The sequence below is a fragment of the Acanthochromis polyacanthus genome, chromosome 9 (assembly GCF_021347895.1).
Source record: "Acanthochromis polyacanthus isolate Apoly-LR-REF ecotype Palm Island chromosome 9, KAUST_Apoly_ChrSc, whole genome shotgun sequence".
Taxonomy (NCBI): domain Eukaryota; kingdom Metazoa; phylum Chordata; class Actinopteri; family Pomacentridae; genus Acanthochromis; species Acanthochromis polyacanthus.
In genome coordinates this window covers 33,098,062-33,122,759 of record NC_067121.1, presented here as the reverse complement: position 1 = coordinate 33,122,759, position 24,698 = coordinate 33,098,062, and the positions used below count along the sequence as shown (strand labels likewise).

General features: G+C 39.0%; 1 protein-coding gene across 1 annotated transcript in view; it reads right to left on the bottom strand.

Annotated features, from left to right (window-relative positions):
• Window positions 1-24,683, bottom strand: part of LOC110951988 (unconventional myosin-VIIb-like) — a 29,207-nt gene extending 4,524 nt beyond the window's left edge. The window contains exons 1-38 of the mRNA XM_022195293.2: window positions 19,702-24,683; window positions 19,452-19,604; window positions 16,854-16,922; window positions 16,596-16,711; window positions 16,386-16,513; window positions 16,163-16,305; window positions 15,778-15,891; window positions 15,517-15,670; window positions 15,245-15,321; window positions 15,037-15,156; window positions 14,616-14,758; window positions 14,319-14,529; window positions 14,101-14,236; window positions 13,852-14,018; window positions 13,500-13,640; window positions 12,393-12,551; window positions 12,107-12,199; window positions 11,779-11,873; window positions 11,055-11,139; window positions 10,835-10,936; window positions 10,301-10,558; window positions 9,961-10,221; window positions 9,076-9,231; window positions 8,880-8,948; window positions 8,671-8,795; window positions 8,456-8,582; window positions 6,590-6,709; window positions 6,267-6,440; window positions 5,916-6,143; window positions 4,774-4,941; window positions 4,486-4,603; window positions 3,498-3,624; window positions 3,241-3,404; window positions 2,982-3,160; window positions 2,626-2,735; window positions 2,318-2,463; window positions 1,678-1,831; window positions 679-834 (exon numbers count right to left, since the gene is read on the bottom strand). Of these exons, the coding sequence (XP_022050985.2) occupies window positions 679-834; window positions 1,678-1,831; window positions 2,318-2,463; window positions 2,626-2,735; window positions 2,982-3,160; window positions 3,241-3,404; window positions 3,498-3,624; window positions 4,486-4,603; window positions 4,774-4,941; window positions 5,916-6,143; window positions 6,267-6,440; window positions 6,590-6,709; window positions 8,456-8,582; window positions 8,671-8,795; window positions 8,880-8,948; window positions 9,076-9,231; window positions 9,961-10,221; window positions 10,301-10,558; window positions 10,835-10,936; window positions 11,055-11,139; window positions 11,779-11,873; window positions 12,107-12,199; window positions 12,393-12,551; window positions 13,500-13,640; window positions 13,852-14,018; window positions 14,101-14,236; window positions 14,319-14,529; window positions 14,616-14,758; window positions 15,037-15,156; window positions 15,245-15,321; window positions 15,517-15,670; window positions 15,778-15,891; window positions 16,163-16,305; window positions 16,386-16,513; window positions 16,596-16,711; window positions 16,854-16,922; window positions 19,452-19,604; window positions 19,702-19,830 (5,375 nt within the window). The 5' untranslated portion in view covers window positions 19,831-24,683. The remainder of the gene's footprint in view (window positions 1-678; window positions 835-1,677; window positions 1,832-2,317; window positions 2,464-2,625; window positions 2,736-2,981; window positions 3,161-3,240; window positions 3,405-3,497; window positions 3,625-4,485; window positions 4,604-4,773; window positions 4,942-5,915; window positions 6,144-6,266; window positions 6,441-6,589; window positions 6,710-8,455; window positions 8,583-8,670; window positions 8,796-8,879; window positions 8,949-9,075; window positions 9,232-9,960; window positions 10,222-10,300; window positions 10,559-10,834; window positions 10,937-11,054; window positions 11,140-11,778; window positions 11,874-12,106; window positions 12,200-12,392; window positions 12,552-13,499; window positions 13,641-13,851; window positions 14,019-14,100; window positions 14,237-14,318; window positions 14,530-14,615; window positions 14,759-15,036; window positions 15,157-15,244; window positions 15,322-15,516; window positions 15,671-15,777; window positions 15,892-16,162; window positions 16,306-16,385; window positions 16,514-16,595; window positions 16,712-16,853; window positions 16,923-19,451; window positions 19,605-19,701) is intronic.
• Window positions 24,684-24,698: the final 15 nt, after the last annotated feature.

Here is a 24,698-nt window from a genome sequence, read left to right as displayed (position 1 = left end):
TTTGCAAGAATATTTAGCTTAAAGAGCTTCTCAACTAATTTTGCACATGAGGTGTAACTGGTAATTGTAGGAGCCAACATTTCTGAGAGACCAAATGTAAGTTCTGTTTGTTTCAACCATGAAACCACCAACTTAAATGTGCAACTTCAATACTAAATTATTGGAACTTCCCTTCAAATTATTATTATTATTATTATTATTATAAAGACTACAGTGTTTTCAATTTCATGTCAATTCAATAGCATTGATATTATTACCCAAACATGGACAGTATTAGATATGCTATATTGTATGATCTTAAATAATCCAATGGCAGTAATTATCTGGTTGAGACTCCAACACAGGAACAACATGCAGCACAGTTCCAGTTACAGACTCTCCATCTCGTATACTTGTATGTAAAGTGTAATTTATTTGCCACACAGAGACAAAACACAATGAACACATCTCAAGATGAATTTAACGGTTGGCATTACTATTGTTTTTCACTTTTTTTCCATAGGTATCGCCACGGTATTACTGGTATTTTGAATTATTCTGGCTATGATAAGAGTGAAAAACTGATATTGTGACAGCCCTGATGGACGATGAGTTTTTCAAGTTGCAAATAGCTTTGATCATCTTCATCATCTTGTGGCGTGTGATCGATTATTTCTGACTTTGCATCTCCAGTCTGACCTGTGTATCTCCAGCAGCCTCTGCAGGCAGCCGGCAGCCAGTGGGTCTCTCCGTCGTGATTCCACAAAACGCTGAGCGTGTCCCATCAAATTCTCACTGGGTGGAAACAAACCCGCGCACATCCACAGCAGCTGCCACCCACGCTCCATGCTCAGCCTGAGAACCAGGTAGGATGAGAGGAAGAAGTTAAAGGACGTGTTGGCCACTGATTTTCTGTGATTTTTAACATAGATACAATTACACACACTGAAGCAGCACCCGGGTCAGCATATAATTGAAGGACTTTTGAAGTCCATGGGATATATATTGCATACATATTTATTAAAAGCAAAAAAAAAACTGTTTATGTTCATTGTGATCATGTCTTTACAAATTCCAGAATTATTTATTATGGAAACAATCACTTATTAATAAAATTGACTGGATATCACTAAAATGTCAACTAAATAACCGTCCAGATTAATTTATTAGCTAAACAATTTATTATTTATTTAAACTAATTTATTAGCTTTTTATTAAGTTGAGATAATCATGACAGATAATTCTTTTTGGCAATATATATAATTTTATCTGGAAAATAACAAATTGGATCTGTGTCCGAGAAGTCACTTTCAATTAAGTTCCCCATTACAAAAACACCTCTGAAAGTGTGTTAATTCCAGATCACATGACCTGCTCCACATGATGTCATTTCCTCCTGAAGAAAAGACTGGAAAGACTCCAAGGCTTTCTGAGTTATTTAATATAAAGTAGTGTGTGAGTCAAGTGTGGATTTATCACATGTCAACAGGTTTACGACAATATCTTCAGATCCAACTTTCAATTTTAATTTTTCTCAATTCTATATATAATATTTAGAAGAATCTTTGTGTTAAAATGCCATGTGGTGCTTGGTTATAGGCGGCCATGTTGATTTTAGGCCTGAAAACATAAAAAATGTCAACTATGATACCTGTCAACTATGTTACAAAAACTCCTGCAATGTAGATATTGACCCACCTGTTGTTGTTGCTGGTCATCTGCTTCATAATCTGGCAGTAGATCTCATCCTGCAGCTCTTGGTGCTGTGTGGCTGGACCAAAGATCAGGTCAGTCAGCTCCATCGGGCTGCGCATCTGTTTGATGGGGTAGTCGCCCATGTACTTCATGATAGGTGGAGGGGAAAGTTAAGGGCTGAAACCAGGATCTGTATCTTACAGGATCATTTTACCCGTTTCAGGCAGAAGGGCCCTTTCCTTTAAATCTACACATCACACACACCTTTTAATGTGGCGAAAACGGCCTTTATTTTCAGAAATCTGTCAATCTGAGGCAGCGGAACATCCATCCATCCATCCATTCATCCTCTATACACCGCTTTATCCTCACTAGGGTCGCGGGGGGTGCTGGAGCCTATTCCAGCTGACTCGGGCGAAGGCAGGGGACACCCTGGACAGGTCGCCAGTCTGTCACAGGGCTACATATACAGACAAACAATCACACTCACATTCACACCTATACGGGCAATTTAGAGTAGGCAGCGGAACACGCAGGAGTTAATTTACTGTACGCATAATTGTGGTTTTAACAAGAAAATTTGTGAAGCAAACCATGAAATTGACCTCATGTGCAACAGGGAAACATACTATTCAAAGGATATCAGTGAAGGCATTGCAGGCCATGTGGGTGAGGTCTGATTTACGGGCCAGACTCTTCAGCAGCGGCTGTTTGAGAGGTTCTCTGGAAGACACCCACAGTTTCTCCTTGCTGTTCCCCTTCATACGACCAGCATCTTTACCTGTAGATCTGTGACAGGGAGGACACTCACTGAAAGAGGCCTGTTTGCTACTTTTTTCTTGGTCTTAGCAGGATTTAAAACAACCTGGCAATCAACTTATTGTTAGATGAATATGACATGTGTGAGAAGTGCAGTTTTGCAAACTGACTTTAATACAGTTCCTTTGTTACCTGAAGTACTCAAATGCAAACTCTTTCAAAGAAACAGGAGCCACTATTTCTTCCTCCAGAGGTGTATTTACAGGGGCCAAAGGTTTCCTCTGGCTCAGATTGAGCAGTTCCTGCAAGGGCAAAAGCATTTCATTAGTTACACCACAAGGGCGGCCTCACATGAACCAGCATACTGATGGATCCATTATTGTAAAGGCAAAAAATCTCACATTAAAACTACTTCATATGCATACATAAGTGCAGCCTTCTGTGGTTTTCAATGATATCATATTCATTCTAGATTGTTTTCAGCTGTTCTCTTGCACCTTGCAATATAGTGTGTATCTTGGGGAAATGAGAGGTAAAGGAAAGTCTACCAGCATTTCATCTGTGGGCTTGGTAAGAGTCGGCAGATACTGTATCATTCTCTTATAGATTGCACCACTGTCACCGGTCCGCTCGTTGCGAGCTCTGATCCAATCCCTCTCATGTGACGATTCATCTTTCTCTACCAGCAGCAGGTCACCCCGTTTACAAACCAGGAACATGGGGTCATCTGGAGAAGCAGAGAAAGACATGAGTGTTTTTCTGTGTGAGAAGCTGTTACGCTATACTTCATGCGCTGTCGTCTCTTACCTGTTTTAATGGCTTCCTGGGCCAGTGCATACACTGAACGCTGTCTCAACCCTTCCACATTTTCCTCCATCACTGCTGCCATGTTTCTTGCTTCCCCAGATCTCAGGACAAACTCTCCTCTGGATGTGGTCAGAGTCATATACTGGGCGCCGACATAGTTCTCACTGGAGACACAAACATCAGAGATTCTTGTAAAAGCACAAGTAAAAATATTTTGTAAAGGCATAAATTGAAAGAACTAAAGAAAGAATGCTCACCTCATCATGGAGACCTTCTTTACCTCTAGGTAAGGAATCTCACGGAGCCTCTTATCTCTTCTCTCCATGAATAAGATGTCACTCCAGTTTACGGCAACAACAAACCTGCTTCTGGGCAAAGGAGGTCCTGTGGACAAATATACAAAAATGTCTCAAAAAAGCAACTGATAATTGCAATTTCAAAACAAGAATCTTACAGGGATACAGAAGAATGTATGGCAAAACAGTTATATTTCACATATTAATTGTATTACATGTGACACACAGCTGATGCAGGATTACATAGTTTACTCTTTCACAATGTGAAAACTCATCTTTATGAAGTGAAAACTAAAGCATCTTTAGGTAACAGAGCATAAAGATGAATATAATTACATCCCAAGGGACTGACAAAACAACAACAACAAACAAACAAGAAAAGCACTCAGAGAGCGCAGTACTCCAACAAGGCTGCTCAGTCATTGTATCATTTTCGAAGGCGGGAATCTTGAAAAAAGTTGTGGCAGAAATCAGGCAACATAGAATATGTTCATTTCATATAGATGTACCCACAGACAAAATGACCTTCAGCTGAGCACAGGCGTGTGTTATGCATGTATGCGTTATGTACGGATACCAAATCATGTGACCTAAATATGTAGTGTGCGGCGGGAATTGATGGGACACGGAAACACCCCACAATTTAAGCAATTCTACTTGTTCCCACGCTGTGCCGCTACTTTGCAATGATACAGAAATCTTTAACAAATCTGTGGATCCAGACCAAAAGCCGCATCACTGCCAAAATCTAATCAGTCGGTCCTTGTGTCATCTCAAACCTTCCAGGAAAATTTCATCCAAATCCGTTTTTCCGTATTTGAGTAATGTTGTTAACAGATGGACAGACAGACAAACCAACGCTGATCGTCACATAACTCCACCGAGGCTCTGACTCTTTGGCGGAGTAAAAAACATTCTGAAAGTCAAAAAAAGCTGTATGTTCACTGACCAGACATCACTGTAACTTCAAAAAACTTGGAGAAGTCGAGCGTCCATTTCTGTCGGGCCATTTCCACCAGTTGTCCTTTCACTCTGTCTCTTCCCTGTGTCTCCCTGGCATAAGGCCCCTGCAAGATCAGACTGCAAACATTAGGTTCTTCCCCATTATTGTCCTCATGTGACATTGAAATAAACCAGGAAATAATTAAATACTCAAAAACAGGAACTGTGCCTAACATCATACATTTTGCTTTAGGTTGTTCATGAAGCACATACAGCAGCTTCTTTTGTCTTTTACCTGTAGGAGCGGTGAGCTGATGAGTTGGATCCATGTTGTCATAGATTTGTTCTCAATCAGGTGGGTGGGGATGCACTCCTCCACCACACTCTGGACCTTGTCTCTGGCGTATTCTGAGCCAAACTGGATGTAATAATGCATCGCTGCCAGCTGGATGCATTCATCCTCCTGAGAGACGCAACAGACTTTCATTAGGTACAATTTTGAAAAAGACTGGTTTATTTATTTTGCTTACTTTGGATTTGACATTGATAGAATTTAACATGCCGCATAAGAAATGGTGCACTGATGCTGCCTACAAGTAAGTAATAGTGGATCTCAGAAAAAGAAAGAGCAGAAAATGATACCCATTAACATTAGATATCCATCCATCCATCCATCCAACCATCCATCATCTATAAACCGCTTAATCCTCATCAGGGTCACGGTGTGGCTGAAGTCTATCCCAGCTGAATTAGTTCTGCTATATATTTCACTAAATATATATTAACTTGTAGATAACTGTGTCTTTCTGTCAGCTGCTGAAAAATACCTCCAAGAGCTAAATGGAGCTGCCCAGTTGTGTGGTAATTCTTTGTGGGTTTGTCACTAAAGGTCCCACTTTATCCCACTATACACAGTCATTTGTTTTCTTTTGCTCTCATAAAATTACTGACTGCAACAGTTTCTAAAGTCTAGCAATCTCAAAATTCATAAACAGACTGGCAGGTGGCAACCTAAGTTGTGGTGGAATGAAACAAAAAAAAATTACATCCCATGTCTTTTTCCAAACACTTTTCCTTGATCTCGCAATGAAGTCAAGAAAAGATGTGAAGAAGAATTCAGGAAAAGATAACTTTGTGTAGGGTGGACCACTGTATCCTATGATAAAGGAGATAAGACAGGAAGCACGGAAACACACTTTTTTCCTCGCATTTAAAGAATCCAACCAGCTCTCATCATGGCTGACACTTCCACATCATATGTCTTAATTTGAGTTCCAAAAGGAATAAATGGAGGGTCAGTATTATTATTTGCTGATAGAGACGGGCAGTTTTCTTGTATAAACTGTGTTTGAAAGGAAAATATACTATAAAGCTGGACAAATGCTGTTTTCCTAACAATACAGGAAATAAGAAACCATGACATTTCCAGAGCCTCACCTTGTCACTGATGTAGTCTCCATTCTTGAGTCCCTTGATAACCTGCTTGTAGATTAGATCTGTGCTGACTGGGTCCAGGAAGCAGTCGTGCCACGGAGCGAATATTTCCTTGCGGATGGAGAGCCTCCAGGGGGCGTCCCTCTCCTCTCTGTTCTGCCTCCTCATCTCCTGCTCGCACTGAGAAACTGCATCCAACACATGCCTCTCATGGCTGTTCAGAGACCACATCTGGAGACAAAAGACCAGGTGGCTGACTACAACCTTTCCATCCTGGATTTTAGCACTGATTCATCAACGTTCTGAAACTAGATTCAGAAGCAGCAGAGCTTAAAAAGAGAAGCCAGCACTTACCTTCTCATAGAGGCTGATATACAGGGAGAATCCGTAGGTGTCTTTGAGACCAATCTGTTTGGCCACAGCTTGGCAGACTTCAAAGGAGGTGGAGGCTGAGTCCAGAGGTAAATCGATACTATGACCATCCATTAGAGTCACAGACGCATCTATGGGCGCCTTGGTCTTGGCAGCCTGTCAGTGTGGACAGAGGAACAGTTGTTGTAATGACCACAGAAAATCCTTTGTTTCCAACTAAAATCCTGACCAACAAATTCCTGTTCCTATCTTCAAAATAACCAAGTAAAATTAAGACCACAACAGAGCCGATTTAATGTTTTCACCTGTAGTTCTACCCAGCATGGTAACTCCTTCCTTTCTCCATTGGCTACGATACGCTGTAGGCGATTAGAACAGTACTCTCTGTAAGCCCTCGGCCCTTTGCTGATAAACTTCTCCAAACACTGTGGAAGAGAGGAGAAAAGGAAAAAGTAAACACGGTGATATCTGACTAAATTAGAAATGGAAGGAAGAAAATCAGCATAGACGGTATGTTGGGTCTCCTGGAACCAAAACTGTATCAGAATATGACACGCATCTCAGTCAAACGAACACAAGAACTGTCTAATTTACTGAGAATGCAGATATTGATCAAGTTTTCAGTGATAGACTGGATGTTGGATGTTGGTAGAGTAGCAACAACTTAACCTTTTTAAATAAATGAGTGGAAAAATACAGCAAGTTCAGACGAAGCAATCAACACCCTTGTTGATATTTCAAGCAGAAAAAGGTCTAAGTGATTCTGAAAGAGGGTTCGTTGTTGAGGCATAGATGGCAGGAGCTTCAGCCACAAAGACTGCTCAGCTGGCTTCAATAGGAACAGACAACCGCATTTAGATCTTTGATAAAGACATCTGCAGACAGAGCTGGAAATTGTGGTCAACAGCAATATGTAAGGCAAAATGGAAAGTGAACAGAAGGACTGAGAATGTCAATGCAAGACATCATCAAACAGTCAGCAAGAACAGCTTGTCATCAGCTACACTGAGAGGAATATTATAGAAGGGCTGCAGTATATAAAGCCCTCATTAGAAGATGAATGCAAAATACGAGATGGTCAGAAGAATCATTTTTCACCGATGTGTTCGACAATGCTTTCCACCACCATCATCAATGAGGTGAGCAAATATCTTCTGGAAGAATGGTTCTTGGAGAATGAATGCTAAAGGCTAATTATTCCAACAGCACATGGTGGTTCAACACCTTCTAAGACACTTTATATTGGGTTTTCCTCTAATTTATCACCTGTCTGTATCTTCACACAACAGATGGCAGACTAAAGCAGCAGACATCTGTGGAATTTGAGAGCGAAATTTAATACGTTTTCAGTCTCTTTCTCTAATTTGCATTTAACAAAGTTACACATAATTGTTCTGTACACACAGAATTCCTCTCCATCTACATAATGAAATACATAGTGAATCACATCTAAGCAGACGTGGTGAGTGTTACACTGCATGTACCTAACTCTCAATTTACTGAAGACGATCCAGACAGACAGTGTGCAATAAGCCACGGTTCATTCTGTAATCAGCGGATATTTGTAGCGACTTTGTTCATTCGCATTCTACAGTGTTTAGCCAGCGTTTTTCATCTGATCTTATTTTACTGTTTTTGGTATATCAACTCACCAGGTGGGTGTGAACTAGATGTATCTATTTATCGTTCTTGTGTGATTATTTATGATAAGAGACAATGCTATTCTAAACAGTGATAAACAGATAGTTGAGAGGAAACAGGAGCACAAGCCTTCGACTACAAACTGGGATTACTGAGTGACTTCCTGTGGACCAGAGGTTTACAGAGATTGTGGGTTGACCCTGAGACAAAGCTGCAAAAACTGGCGCCTTTTCACCCCTATTTACTTCACTTGCTTCATTTTGCTTAATTTTACTGGATGCTGACAGAATAATGATCCCATAGACACTCCTCGTAACCTAATATTGCTGTTTGAGATAACTTTAGACTACACAAATAGATTAAGAAGGCCTGCTGGAAAGGACAAGACTAGATTCCCAAAAGTCAGAGGTATATCAGCGAATCATTTGGCAGCAAGATGTCACATAAAAAGTAAGATAATGGTGCAAGATGTAAGCACTGCACACATTTCAGCCCATCTCCCACTTTGAAACCCTCTGCTGTAGACTGACCTTCAAGAACAGGTTTGTCGGAGGGAAGATCCCAAGACAGACGGAGAGGAGAGTCCATCCGAGCCAACGACTCCTTCTGTTGCGATTGTTCACTAGCTGCTTACAGATCTGGCAGTAGATCTCATCCCTGGTAGGGAAAGCAGGAGAAACCAAACATTACATCTGGATTCTATGCAAAAAAATTCATTCAAATTCTTCATTCTTGACATACTTACCGAATGCCTGGTCTCGACATAGCATATCCAACGATAATGTGGAGTTTTTCTAGTTGGGTTAGCTGTCGATGCAGCGTCGGACCCTCCCCGATCATAACGTCCTCGTCTTCTGTCAGGTTATCTGGCTGTTAACAAGACGGGAATGAAAACAGTTATCATACAGTACATATTATCAATCAAACCAGAAATAAAGATCGAATGATGAATACCTCCTCGAAAATTGTTGAGGGTTTTCTGTTTCCACTTTCAAACTTTTTCTTGTTTCTTCTCAGTATTTTCTGTTCAGAAATGGTGATAATTAGAGTTATAGTCGTACCTTGTCGTTCAAAATTTTACTTTTTTTTTTTTTTTTTTTGCAGTTTTCACTACACAGCATGAGGAAATCTGATTTTTGTTCTGGTTTACCTGGTCCAGTCCCACCAGGCTGCTCAGCCTCCTGCCCTGCTTCTGAGGCGCCAGATGGCTCATGGTGCCCGATGCCTGAGATATCGCGTCTGTTGATTTTGGCTCTAGTATGTCCTCCATGAAACGCAGAATAATCCACCATATAGTGAGACACGCCTGGAAGAGTGGGAGGAAAATTTAAGAGTGAGATAGAAATATTTGGAATTTACAGTAAGAGAGTTTTTTTTGGAGGGATCGACTGCTGATTGGTCTGGCTGATTATCGTGGCATTTTTCTGATTATCTGGATTTTTCTTGACCGATTTTTGAGAAATTAAATGCACTACTTCAGCATTTAAAATAGTCACTCTGCTGTCTCAGAAACGTCTCAAGCAGAGATGGCAAAAACTCAAACCAGGAAATTAGCTTCTCTCAATGTAGCTAAGGCAGAGACGGATTAACCTGAAACAGAGTCTGGAAAACAGTAATTAATAATGTCTGTGTAGGTTCTCATTCATCCAGGTCATGGTTATCCATTTAAACTACTTTGGAGAGTAATTAATAATGTTTTAAGATCTGGACTTCAGTGGAGAATAAAAGTGATAGAAAGATTAAGAACATAGAGAAAAACAGTAGATGTAACTGCAGGAGACAAGCTCAATCTCAGCTGAATCCACACAAACAGGAGAGGGTGTCTTCCTATTGTACATATTCAATTATAGTCACCCTTATTAATAAAGAAGCCTAGTTATGAATGACAGGTTCTCTGCTTTCACCTGCTATTAAAACATTACATTTCATGTATATCAGTTCCAAGTATCGGTTGTCAGTCTTTCTGGATTATCAATAATTGACATCAGCATTGGCCCTAAAAACTCCCCAGTTTTTAAAATTTCTATCCTCTCACCAGTTCATCAGACTCATCATCGTGTCTCAGGAGGGGCTTCTTGAGTCTCTGGTTGATGTGCTTGTGATTAGCGTCCTGGAAGTGAAGGATGCTGAACGTGTAGAATGAAAACTCGTCACTTTCATCATCAAACTCGTCTTCATCCTCATCCTCATCCTCGTCCTCGTTCAGTGAAGGGCTGGGCGTCGCTGAGGCTTGAGAAATGGCTTCCAGCAGCTCTGAGGTGTCAAAAGAGGTTTCCTCTTCCTGCCCTGACATGTTCTGTGCAGTGAAAACAAAGTTTATATGAGATGTTGAATAAAATAAATCGCACGATAAGACGACTGAATTATCGACTAACCTCTTCTTCAGATACAGGTTCCACCACTATTACAGGAGGTGAGAGCTGTAAAGGACGTGTGCCATCCTCTGAATCGTGTCCAGAGGACGAATCACTTTCAGATGAGGACTCCGATTCCTCCTGACTCCTCTGTGAGTCGGCGATATCTTCCAGTTCCCGTTGAAGCTCCGAGGCAATGTCCTCCTCCTCCTCCTTTAGGTGTAAATGGAGGGCCTCCCTCTTCTCCTTAAATACCTTTCTTGCCTGGTAACCTCGTACCTACATCCAGTTGATCAGTGCAGTTTATAATAAAAATGTAATAAATTAGGAATGACTTGCACTGAAAACACATTAACATTTTAATAATTTGATTTCCTTATATATGTAAAATGCATGTTCATTTAAGTTCACTGTAAAACACTAAAATACACTGAAGCTTTTCAATACATCAAAGAATATGAAGTACACAGTTGCTACATAATAAACATATTGCACTGCACTTTTTGGATAAAGACACTATAGTTTAATGTAAACTGTAGTATTTAGAGTACATGCCTGGGTCTGGATGGTGAGCGCTGCTGCTCGCTGTCTCTGGTACTGTAACTGAAGCTGCCGACTTCGGATCATTGATGTCAGACGGTCAAAGCCACGCTTAACCTAGTTGGAGCAAAATCCAAAACAAAGCACAAGGCCACTGATAAAATCTATCTTAAACAAAGTGTAATTGTCATGCCAGCTAAAAGCCCTGACTTCTATAAAAGTTCGAGCATCAAACCTTTCTTTGCACTTGCCGCACTCTGTAACCCCTCCAGTGCTTCTGTAACACCACAGCCGCCCTCCGCTTCCTCAGGAAAGACTCTCTAAATAAAAAAAAAAAAAAAAAGCTGAAGTAAAATAACTGAACATTGTCCAGAATCAACCACTATCCACTACCTCTCATGTAATACTGTGTTTTATATAACTAGCCAATGATATAAGGTCAGCCTTCGTATGATCTTTGTGCTCCCATTGATAGCACTTTAACCTGGAACACTTACGTTGATTGGATTTGTTCTTAGCTCTACTAGAGAATGTACAGGGTGTCCCAAAGAATTTGACATCAGTGCGCAGGCCAATAATTTTGGCAGTTCTTGTTGAAATAACCTCACATTTTCACAGAATGTATAAATCTGATGACTTTTTCAGTCTTATTTATGCAGAATTAAGGAAAATTCTAACTGGTTCTCAAACTTTTAAACACCACTTGACGGGTCCACTTTCGAAGTTGGTTTTCCTCATGAGGACAATAAATACATAAAAAAAATATCTATCTGTTTCTCTAAGGACACTACATGTTATCTGTTGGTACTATCCCTACCTGTGATAACAAGTATCACAGCATCAGTTTTATTTTATTGACACGTGTGCATCCAAATAAAACCACCAGTTTGTGATCACAAACTTCAACCATGACGCTTTAAAATTTCAATTCTTGATTTTCACTTTCTTAGAAACAGCACCTGTCTTTGCGCATCATCATGACCCTCTGGATCACCGTGGCAACCCTGCTGAGCTCCGTTTCCCTCAGCCGCTCCAGGACAGCATCATGGGAGTCCTGAAATAAAATGGACAAAAAATAGACTCAGTCAAATTCCATATAGATTAATGTCATCCAAATCAAAGCAGCTAAATCATAGTCAAGTGTACCATGAAGGGATACTTTAACATCTGACAGACAACATAATGTCTGGTTTAATGTACTGATTCTAGTGATGTTCTGTCACGTCATTCCATTTTGTGTCATGAGAAAAGAGATACAACATGTGGTGAATTACAAGTTTTCTGCACCTTCAGGAAAATTTTATTTCTGCCTATTTTCCACTTGTCCTCTCCTGTAATCGCCGCCTTGCAGATGGCTTCACAACAGGCCGCAGCTGTTTTCTGGAGAGGCAGTAAAGCATTCATGAGAAAAGTGCTGAGGAGAGGCTAATGAGGGCGTCAGCTCCTCAAGAGGGAAGACAAAAAGATTGACAGTGACATTTACAGCAGCAGCAGCATCCCGGGTTCCACAAATATGATACTGAATTTATAAAAGCCAGCAGACGACAATTTTCAGAGTAAATGTTGACTTAACAGTTTTGGGGTTACAGATGGTTGTGTTCAGCAGCACCCGGTAGCGACTCAGGAAGTCCTTAAAGGTGTGTTGAACTGGATATCCCAGTTTACGGATACGGACGGTATCCATCATGCCGGAGTATCGGAGCTGACGCATGCACAGCTCCCTGTCAAACAGCTGGAGGACAACAGATCAGAGTTACTGTGGTGCTACAGTCGTCTTCCATTGATGTCTTGTCTTGTCTAGCATGCTAACAATTGGACATGTGTCACATAATGTACAGATAAAGCTGATAGTTATATTTATATATTTGTATACCAGTATATATTTGCATTCAATCCACCTGCTCCTTCATTATGCATTTGTTAATCCAACTGCTCTATGTGCTTTGAATTGCCCCCAAGGGATAAATAAAGTCTTTGGAATTGAATTGAAATATTATTAAAATTTTTATGCATCTTAAGGGGACAACAAATACAAATTACAGACCAAAAGTTTGAAAGCAAGATCAAAATTGGTGGTGTTCTCTTTGACTTAATTGCCTTTTATGAGCATTAATGGTTGTATTTATCTGTTTTGCAGCACTTTATTGTGTTTAAACGTGCTATATAAACAAACGGACTTGACTTGCCTTGATAGATTATGAAAATTTGTTCAAAATTTCACAACAAGCGTTACTGATAGTTACTGAGATATTTCCATATGCATTAAAGTAGTGAAGTGACCATTAAATACAAAATACAGTCAAGTAAAAAACAATCTAAATTAAAAGGGTTAGAAAATCTCCCCAGTTCCTACCACAGCACTGTACTTTGCACTGTGTGTTCTCATCTCCTACTTCCAGGAAGCTTACGCTGTTGATTTTATGGCACAAGACTGGAAGAGATCTTTATTTATTCAGTTCAAAGGCTAATGATAAAGAGCGAAAGCCCAGTAGTAAAAATTACATCTGTGTTTTTCAGCCAAAAGGAAAAATAAACAAATGCCAGGAAGCAACATAGTTTAGGGGAAACGTTTTCATTCCAGTAGGTCTTTGCCTCAACCTTTATCTAATCTATTTGTTACATATGACTGCTCAGTGCATATTGTTCCGGCCATGTACTGTTACTGTAGCTGCTCATTCACCTCAGACTGCTTGTCGTTGTTGGGTTTGAAGCAGCGGATGAAGTAAGGCTGGCAGGCAGACAGAGCCTTCATGAGGGAGTCCAGAGACTGACGGAACTGACCGCTCAGTGTCGGCATTTGTTTACGTTTGTCAGTCTTTGTCTGTGAAGGCAGAAGAAAAAGAAGAAATGACGGCAAGTCATCAATACAACAACATCACAGTCAGTATCAGTGTTATCTACTTTAAATCAAACGAAAAGCATGTTCAAACAGATTTTTCTGCATGAAAAGATGAAGTATCTGTGGGGTAAGACTATTTTGCACACTGATTAGAGAATGAAGGTTGGTCAGAAATGAGTTTATAGTTTGGTACCCGGTAAGAGCTCTTGGGTGTCATGATGATCTTCTTGTTGTTAGCCATTTTTGGCACACCGTTTGAGAGTTCGTTCTCGAATATCTGATGCAGCAGCTCATTGGTGGACATCTCCACCATCTTGATGATGTCATCACTGACAGCATCTCTGTTTTTTTCCAGGAACCCTTAACAAACAAACAGAAAACATAAATATATTCCAGAACACTCTCCACCAGTTATCATTTGACCTGCAGTTTGTTTGCGTACCATTGCAGTCGTAGTGAACTGCGCCTGCAAAGTGGCGAATCCCAAAATCTGTGTCGTGTTCAGTCTTTGAGGGAATGTAGACCTTGCTTCCTTTGTGTTGCACGTTCACCTTTTGGAGCAGAGTGGAATCTGAACCCTAAAACCCAAGAAAGAAAAACATATTTACTTCTGTGGCAGATGAATGCTACTAATCGCGAAGCACCACAATAGAGCCGTACCTTTGGAAAATGGCTCTCTTCGTCAATCAGAGCCAGCAGGTTGCAGGGTTTCCCAGCCAGAAGGTCAAGGATGTTCTGATTGTCGCTGAACTTGATGTTATTCCACACAATGCCCTCTTTCAGGTACTCCTCCTGCTCCAGCTTGAAGATGTGGCTCACGAAGAACTGCTGCAGCTTCTCATTAGCAAAATTAATGCAAAGCTGCTCAAAACTGCAAAAAAAAAAGAATAGAATGTAGCCGTTAGAGTTGGGTTTTGATACGGGCAGGTGGTAGGATGTGCAGAGAAAGCCCCTGACCTGTTTATTTCAAAGTTCTCAAAGCCAAAGATATCAAGCAGGCCAATGGACAGGTAGGACTTTTTGGGGTTTTTGGTCAGCTTCTTATAGATGACACCGTTGACTTTCGTAGAGATCCACATGAAAAGCTTATTGTAGATTGCCTGAGAAAAACAGCAAGCAGTTACATTTGAATGAGGTTTTCTAAGCACAAGCATTCAGTTAAACTAAACTGAGGATCAAACTAAGTAACTCTGCTTAGCACTAAATGATTCTCTCCAGTCAAAGGTTACAGATCACCTCATGTTCTGACAGGGCTTTAGTGGAATGTGTCCCTATAAAATGCAGTATAACACATTTATAGGGTTATACTCCTGATGTTGCGGGTCAAAATCCAATCAGGAAACGCTTTGATTTACTGTCAGTATTTCATTGTTCTTACCTTGACCAAGGCGTCTCTGCAGTCAGATGCCTGCTCGGAGTTCAGGGGTTTAGTCACTCTTTCCTTGTTGGTCATAAAGGAGCGATGGGTCAAACTCGCCGCCAGAGAAGATTTTGGGACCTGCAGAAAGCAAAACATGAAAAAAAACGCAATCGGTGTAATTTAAAACTGAAGCACGTATGATCTGTTAATAGAGAAGAAAACTTACCTCCAGTAGAGACGCTGCAACACTGAAATGTTTGGATTTGCTAACGTCACTGGTTTCCAGGTTATTCTCAGTGGTGGCTGACGGGAACACAAGATCAGATCCACAACAGTTACTAAAAGCAATCCTATGAAATTTTATTACTGGGAATAAATAAATGTACGATATCCCATCCAGTTGTGGAATTTAATGAAGTAACTAACTGGTCATACAGTCTGTAAGTATGCAGTATGTAGTGCAAATCATTCCAATACTTCTAAATTATGCAAACTGACCCTCAAAGGACACGTTTCCCAGATGTAAGATGGCTGCGAGCAGCCTGAGGATTTTCTGATGCTGGTTTTCTGAGAAAGTCAGGACTTTCAGAGCAGAACGAATGCGGTCGTAGTCTTTAGCATCGTCCCTGCCTTCACACAGAATGCAGTCACCCTGAAGAACCCAGGAAACAAAATTATTTTGTGATGGCAATAGGTGGACAGTATATTACATGTTTTAGTAAAAGTATTAAAATGACTTCCTGATCGGTATTGTTGTACCTTAGTAAGGAATTTATATTCCTTGGCGTTTCCGAGGCTCAGATTTTTCTTCTCCTCTGCTGTGATTCCTGCCAGCATGCAGTAGAAGATGTGGTAGTTTCGCTCCTCCAGAGCCTGGAGAAGGAAATGTTAATTATGGTTGATACAAGAAGATAAACTATAGCTGTTGACGAATGCACTCCCAATGTTTTATCTGGCTTCTGGGTTTTTGCTCCTTGGCACAGTTACTGATAGAGATGACACTGAGAAAACCCATTAAAACAGTAACAATACACATACTGTGTGTAAACAAACCTGTGGCAGATAGTGTTCTGTGTTTTACAGGCTGACAGTAAAGACCTGCCCGTTGTAGAAATAACAACCAGGTTTGTTTGAACAGCCTCACCTGATGGCAGACGCGAGACTTCTCCAGAAGATATTGCTCCACGCGAGCACCTTCAATCACTCCATCCTTGTTGAAGAAGATCTCCAGGTACTTCCCAAAGCGACTGGAGTTGTCATTGCGGATGGTTTTTGCATTTCCAAAAGCTGCAAATGAAGCCAAAGGCAGTTATTGTTTGTTCCTGGTGAGGATGGCTGCTAACGGATGTAGGGCTCTGATGTTGTACCTTCAAGAATTGGGTTGGACTCCAGAATTTGCTTTTCAATATGCTGCTCAGAGAGTTCACCACTGACTGCTGCCAAGTACTGCAGGATTAGTTTACTGCTCTCTGTCTTCCCTGCTCCAGACTCCCCACTGGAAGAGACAAATTCATGAGTATTTGTGTGGACAGTTATTCCATTCAATTCTATGAAGAAGGAAGCCAACAATCTACCACCTGATGATGCAGCACTGGTTTCTGAGATTACGAGTCATGTTGAAGTAGCAGGATTCTGCGATGGCGAAGATGTGTGGAGGAAGCTCCCCAAGCTTCCGACCTTGGTATAACCTCACCTGAAGGGCAACAGGATACATCCATGAAGTGTGATATTTAAATAAATGATTCAGCTCGTCTTCTGCACATAGTTTAAGTTACAACAATCTAGAGTTAACGCACATCTATGAGGAATCTTGATCTGGCTGTGAATGGCCTTACCTGGTCATTTGAATATATTGGATAATCCTTGTATGGATTCACTGCCACCAGCACTGAGCCCGTGTAGGTCTACAGAATCAGAAGAAAAATGTTGCATTATTAACTTAAGATTGGTAGTATTTAAGAAAAATGAGCCACCACAAGTAAATGTAACAATACCACAACATCAAAAGACTCAAGTAAAACTCTGGCATTCAAAACCTCACATAAGCATTATCAGAAAAGATTACTTAAAGTATCAAAAGTATAACTACTCATTTTTATCTGCATAGAAATCGGCCCATTAACTATTTAATACGATGCTCCTTGATGAACGTTACTGCTGCATGTATGTGTGAGTACATTGTATTTTACTGCTGTAGATGTTAAATGCTGAACTAATTTTAGCTACTTTACGTTCTGTTTGGTAGATTAATCTACTGTATGCATCATTCAAGTTTTCATTGGCTCATAAAAACAATTATTTTTTTCAGCTTTGTGAATCATGTAATATAAACTGAAGTCGTTGCTTTTTTAAAATGGAGAATTTTCTCAACAAATAAAGTTGTCTTTCTAATAAAACCAACTTCAGATTCACTCAAATTAGAGATACAGGAAAGATATGAAAATTTGTAATAGAGTATAAATTTTCGGCATCTGAGATGTGGTGTGGTAGACGGAGAAAGTTACCCAAAATTAAAATACACAGGTAAAGTCTAAGTGTCTTAAATTAGTGTTTAATTGTACTTAAGTATAGTACTTGGCTACATTCCACCACTGACCCCGAGAACAATCTTGTCTTACTTTTAATTTAACTTTCATTTAAGCAGGTTTTGACATATCAGTACTTCAGATTTTTGCTGCAATCAGAGTATAGTGGAGATGAATTATTATAAATGAATCTAAATTATGTCTAAAGGTTAAAGCAGTGAAAAAAGACGCAGTTGGTGCCGTTTATCTGCTGACCAGTGAATGCAAAACTACGTTAGAGGTCACTGACAAACAAGAGTGGAGGCACCACATGGTTCGTCTACCAGAGAGCTATAACATGAAATCATTGGAGTTACAATGAAAAATTATCAAAATGTTCCACAGTGAGGTTTGTAGGAAATTCTCCACTGTAACTGAATACCACTGAGTTATTTAAATGTCACTTATTAATGTCTTATCATAAAATAAAATCAATTAGTGTCCACTGTTTTTGGGAGAGAGGAAGAAATCCCAGCAGAAAAAATCTCAAAAACTGAGCAAATAAAACTAAAACAGCATGCAAGGTTAGACCAGTACCTCTAGAACTATGTGAAGACTGTTTTTGTAATTTGATAGAATAGGCCCTTATAGAAGTTATTTAAACATTCACTAACTTAACTTGATATATATACATTTACTGTTTATTTTGTAACATTAATTCAGGTTCTCAAGATACTACCACGTGTCAACAACAACTGGCAACATTAAATCCTTATATCTGCCAGTAATAAATGTATAAGGGTTAATATATAATTGAGGGATTTTTGAAGTCCATGGGATATATCGTACATACATTTTTATTAAAAGTTAAAAAAAAAAGTTCAATGTGATCATGTCTTTACAAATTCCATAATTATTTATAATGGAAACAATAATCTATTAATAAAATATGACTGGATATCACTAAAATGTCAACTAAATAACCATCTGAATTTAATAAAAACTACCTTCTAATTTGCTAAACAATAATAAAATGAGCTTATTTAAAAACTGTTTTGATTGTGTTCTTTTTTATTAAGTTGAGATAATTATGACAGATATTTATTTTTTGGCAATATATAAAATTTAATTTGGGAAATAACAAATTGTATCTGTCTTCGAGAAATTAGCCATTACAAAAAGAAAAACAGTGTGTTAATTCCAGATCACATGACCTGCTCCACATGATGTCATTTCCTCCTGAATAAAAGACTGGAAGACTCCAAGGCTTTCTGAGTTATTTAATATAAAGTAGTGTGTGAGTCAGGGGTGGATTTATGGCATGTCAGCAGGTTTACTACAATATCTTTATAAATTACTTTCAATTTCAATTTTACTCAATTGTATATATAATAGGGGCTGCTCAGTGGCGTAGTGGTTAGCACTTTCGCCTTGCAGCAAGAAGATCCCTGGTTCAAATCCCGGGGTGGGCCTGGGATCTTTCTGCATGGAGTTTGCATGTTCTCCCTGTGCATGCGTGGGTTTTCTCCGGGTACTCCGGCTTCCTCCCACAGTCCAAAAATATGCTGAGGTTAATTGAGTACTCTAAATTGCCCGTAGATGTGAATGTGAGTGTGAGTGTTCGTCTGTGTATGTAGCCCTGCGACAGACTGGCGACCTGTCCAGGGTGTCCCCTGCCTTCGCCCGAGTCAGCTGGGATAGGCTCCAGCTCCCCCCGCGACCCTAATGAGGATAAAGCGGTGTATAGAGGATGGATGGATGTATATATAATATTTTAGAAGCATCTTTACCTAAAAATGGTATTTGGTTATAGGCGGCCATGTTGATTTTTAGGCCTGAAAACATCAAAAATGTCAACTGTGATACAAAAAGCCTCGCAATTATATATTAACGCACACAGTGTTGTTCAGCGTGTGTGTTTAAACTCACATAGATGAGGCCTTTTTTGTGTCTGAGCAGCAGGTTTCTGAGGAGTCCGGCCTCGGTCATGTCCCCGAGTTTGATCATGTCGTCCACCCCCTCCACCGATGTGGGGTGCATGATCCGGAGGGAGGCTTCCTGCTGAAGGGACAGCTTCTGCTCCTGGGATGGGTAAAGAAAAAGAAAAAAAGGGAATAAAATCAGCGGTGTAATCCAAGGCATGTTGGTGATTAAATCCCACCTTCATCTTTGTTCATACCTTCCCCTCATCGTCCACCAGGAAGCGCTGACCTGACGGTGTTTCTTTGACCCTGGCTCCGATGGGGACCCCGATGTCCGAGTCCACCCAAACCCATTCCGCCTGAAGATACACAACAAATACATTCATGAATCCATTGACATGAAGTTTTATTAGCACTCTATTTCAGTTCACAGTACTGACTACCAGGAATGATAAGACTAGTTCCAGGAACTGATTGATAAACAGTGGTGCTTACTGACAGGTGACATTCTCAACAACAAAACAAATGTTCTCACAACTCCACAGCCAGAATTAAGTGATTTTTTCAGCCTTACCTTTTTCAGCATCACCGATTTGCTTTTTCCTTCTACCTAAACAAAATAAAAATCCATATGTTGAGTTGCAGGTACCAAGAAATCTCGGTTGTCACTTTGCTGTAAGACCACCCAACAAACTATTTAATGTAATGTTCATGAAAAAAGATCTAACTAATAATCCTTTTATCAGCGATCTTCATTTATACCTCCGTGCCGTCTTGACGTCTTCTAGAATCTTTCTCAGTATGAGGAAGGAGAAAACACTCCTCTGACGACTATGACTGACGGAGGCTTTTATGGCACTTTGACTTTGGACTTGCAGTGAAAGAGGAACTGATCAGGGAGATGAATATCAGCCTGGTCACTGGCAGGGTCGATCTCTTACTGGCTGATATGACAGTACACTGTTGTGACTAATGGAAAAAAGCATATGAACAATAGCTGCCAGTATGTCGCTTAAATACATCTAACTTGATTCTAACAACAGGTCTGTATGTTGTTTGATTAATAAAGACTTACATAAACACCTTTCTGCAGGTCGTCAGGGTCACTGAGCGCTGTAATGAACTAATGTCCAGACTTTGGTCTCTGCTTATGTAACAGAGGAGACACAGCTGAGCATCTCACTGACTGTCACCGCCATAAAGATGTAAATATGAGATTAAACTAAATATCATGTGACTTCCAGAACAGTCCCACAGGAATAGTTTATATAGTGGCTGTCATTCAAATCTATTTAAAATACCGTGCAGCAGGTTGTGGATCAGTCATCTAGTAACGTCAGTAATAAAGCTCTGTTAACAGGTAAATAACAGGTAAACCGCCCGGCCAGCAGGCAGATGGGTCCCCCCTATATAGAGCCGGGTTCTGCTCGAGGTTTTTTCCCTGTTAAAAGGGTGTTTTCCTTGCCACTGTCGCCTTTGGGCTTGCTCTGGGGGTCAGGCATACAGGTTCTGTAAAGCGTCTTGAGACAATTTGACTGTAATTGACGCTATATAAATAAAATTGAATTGAATTGAATTGAAATTGTGGGACTTTTTGTATCATAGTTGACATTTTTGTTGTTTCCAGGACTAAAATCAACATGGCTGCCAATAACCAAACACCACATGGCATTTGTACACAAAGATTCTAAAATATTATATGTACAATTGAGTAAAATTTACTCACACAACACTTTATATTAAATAACTCAAAAAGTCTTGGGAGTCTTACCAGTCTTTTGTTCAGGAGGAAATGACATCATGTGGAGCAGGTCATGTGATCTGGATTTTTTTTTTTTAATTGAAACAAAACAGCATCAACAGTCGTACAAAAAGTAACGAAGAGTAACAAAAAGACGTACAAGATAGAAAGAAAAAGAGTAAATAAAAATAAAAATAACAAAATAAAAGGAGTCTGTCCGCATGAAAGTCCAATGGGTTAGGGGTTGTCCATGAGTTTGATATCTTCAATCATGTTAAAAAGTTTCATGTGATCTGGAATTAACACACTTCCTTGACAGGTGTTTTTGTAACAGGTAACTTAGTGAAAAGTGATACAATTTGTTATTTTCCACATAACATTTGATATATTGCCAAAAAATAAATATTTGTCATGATTATCTCAACTTAATAAAAATAACAAAATCAAAACCATTTTTTAATAAGTTCATTTTATTATTGTTTAGCTAAATAAAAGGTGGTTGTTATTAAATTCGGACAGTTATTTAGTTGACTTTTAGTGATATCTAGTCATATTTTATTAATAAGTGATTGATTCTATAACAAATAATTATGGAATTTGTAAAGACATGATCATAATAAACATAAAAAACATAAAAATGCATGCAAGATTTAACCCATCAAAAGTCCAACAATTACATATTAACTGTTTTTTGGTTTCCAACAATTAAGGAAATCTGCATTACTTTAAAATGAACAGTCAATCAGATGTGTGGGTTTGGGGCTAAAGCTGGGAGGGGAGTCACTGCTGATCATTGACTGGCGTCAGTGTGTTCAGCTCTGATAAGGAATTCCCTGTGAACAACACTTGAGCTGCACGTGCTGCTGGGTAACATCCAGTCCAGCAGCGATCCTGACTCCCAGTAAATGTGGTGCGGTTGAATTTTCTGTTTATGACATTGGATTCATTTGCTCATTCACTTTAGGGTTCAACTGCTATTACAGTGCAATATTAACAGTGACTAATGGTGACTTTGTTTGTAGGCTTTTAGTTTCAATGTAATTACATTATGGCCTTATAGCTACAAAAGTTACAAAGGCGTATCCTTCTTATCTGTCAAAGAATTGCTTTAAAGGACATATGCTACCAGGGTATGGAATCACAGGAGTGCCATAATAAAAGATAACTCTGTTAAAATAAATATGGAAGTAAATGTGAAAATATAAAGAGGAGTAAATGAAAGAACAAATAAAAATAAATAAATCTGTAAAATAAAAAAATAAGGAAATAAATGTGTAAATATAAAGAGGAATGGAAATATAAAGGTAAATTTTGTCTTTGCTTTTCCCTTTTCCCTTTGCTTTTTTCGATTTTGTCATTGCTTTTCCTTTTGTTACTACTATTTTCTTTTTGTCATTGCTTTCACTTGATGGACTGAGCTGTCAATGAATTGACTTTAGGCGGGACTTCCTGTCCAGGGTGAGTAGTCAATACCTGAAAAAACAAAAAACTGAAAAATCAAAAGGAAAAGGGAAAAGCAAAGACAAAATTTACCTTTATGTTTCCACATTTTTAATTTATTGTTTTATTTATTCCTCTTCATATTTACACACTTATGTCCCTTTTTAAAATAGCAGATGTACTTTGTGTATTTCTCTTTATATTTACACATTTCTTTATTTTTAACAGATTTATCTTTTATTGTTGCATTCCTGTCATTCTATGGTGTAGTGAGAGTGCCAAATTACAAAAATAAATCTATAAAAGAATAAGCAAATAAAAGTGAAAATATAAAGATGAATAAATAAAATAATGTTGCTATAGAAAGCAATGTTAATCAAACAATGAATCCGTAAAAGAAAAAGCTGATAAACGTATAAATATAAAGACAAAAATAAAATACTAATAAAAAAGTAAGAAGAAGAAATGTGCTTTTCCTTTGCTTTTAATGCGAAATGGATTGTTTATTTATTCATGTTTATATTTTCACTTTTACTTTATTATTCTTTCGCAGACCTATTTCTGTCATTTGGCACTCTCACTACTCCATACCCGTCAAAAGTTTGGGTATACCTTCTCATTCAGTGGTTTTTATTTAGTAATTTTATACATTGTAGATTAATACTGAAGACATCAAAACCATAACCACCCAAAGAATACATATGGAATTATGTTGTAAACAAAAAAAGTGTTAAACTTCAGTATTAATCTACAATGTAGAAAATAATACCAATAAATAGAAAGCATTGAATGAGAAGGTGTGGCTAAACTTTTGACTGGTAGTGTATCTTGTGCACCTTTTTTGCAAATTAGTCAAAGTCTGACATGTAGATTTTTTTTTTTAGCTATAAATATGGTTAATTTCACCATGACTGTACAAACTCTGGTTTCGAGGCTGTTCTAAACGGGTTGTTCAGGATAAACACATTCACATGAACAACTACTGGTCAGTCAGGTGTTACATAGCACCTGGGTCAAATTCCTGCTAACTCATAAACCTGTGAGGATGACTAGTCGGGCTTGAGGAAGGGCAGAAGTAACCTCCTTCATATCTTCCCAGCTTTTATGTCACACCTCTGAGTTTATAACAACCACTAAAGACCATAAAAATGTGTTTTCACCATATGGAATGTTTAAAACAGCTGCGTCATGAAACTGCCCGTATCTAACAGATAACCCAGCAACAATGACAGATTAAAAAAAAAAAATCCTCAAATCTGTTACAAGTGGCTTTTTTTGGCCTCATGAGAGCAATCTAACGTTCCCAACCTTAAAGAAGTAGCATTTGTTTATATAACCATCAGATATGGAGCAACATAACCATTAAAACTGAGCCATTTTATGTCTGTAAAAAAACCTGACCCTAATATTCACACTCCTTTCCCACCTTTAAGGGAAATTTTTGGCTTTTAAACAGCTGAATGCTCTACTGTCTACACCAGCTTGTTGCTAACTTTGTCTAAGTGCCCCGAATTGCTGAGCAAGGAGTGAAATTTATCCAAAAAAAAACAACAAAAAACTCTAAAGGTCACAGTTCATCTTCTGCTAAGAGAGGGTGTGGTGCATTCATGGCCTTTATGAGGGCGGGGTAATCAACTACCATACGGACAAAGAACTGTCATTATCTGCTCTGTGCTGTTAGTGGGTTTATCACTGATTATTAAGAAAAGACACTCCTTTGCAATAAAAAGAAAAACACAGACTGTTTACTTGCTATAGAAACTACACAGAAGAAGGCAGTGCCAGTGTAGTTCATGAGGAGTCATCAGTGCGTCACAACAAGATCAGACTTTGTATTCCCCTTCTTTCTCCAGGAAAGCCAGGCCAAGCAGTGATTTTAACCCTCCTGCTGTCCTCATTTATGGGCAACAAAAAAATATTGTTTCCTTGTCTGAAAAAAAAAAAAAATCTAAAAATTCAGCAAAAAAAAAAGAAAAAATTCCAAAATTTTTGAAAATTTACAAAACCTTCAGGAAGAAAATTCCAGAAATTCCTTAGTTTCCCTTGAAAGATTTATTTTTTTTAAAAAATCCC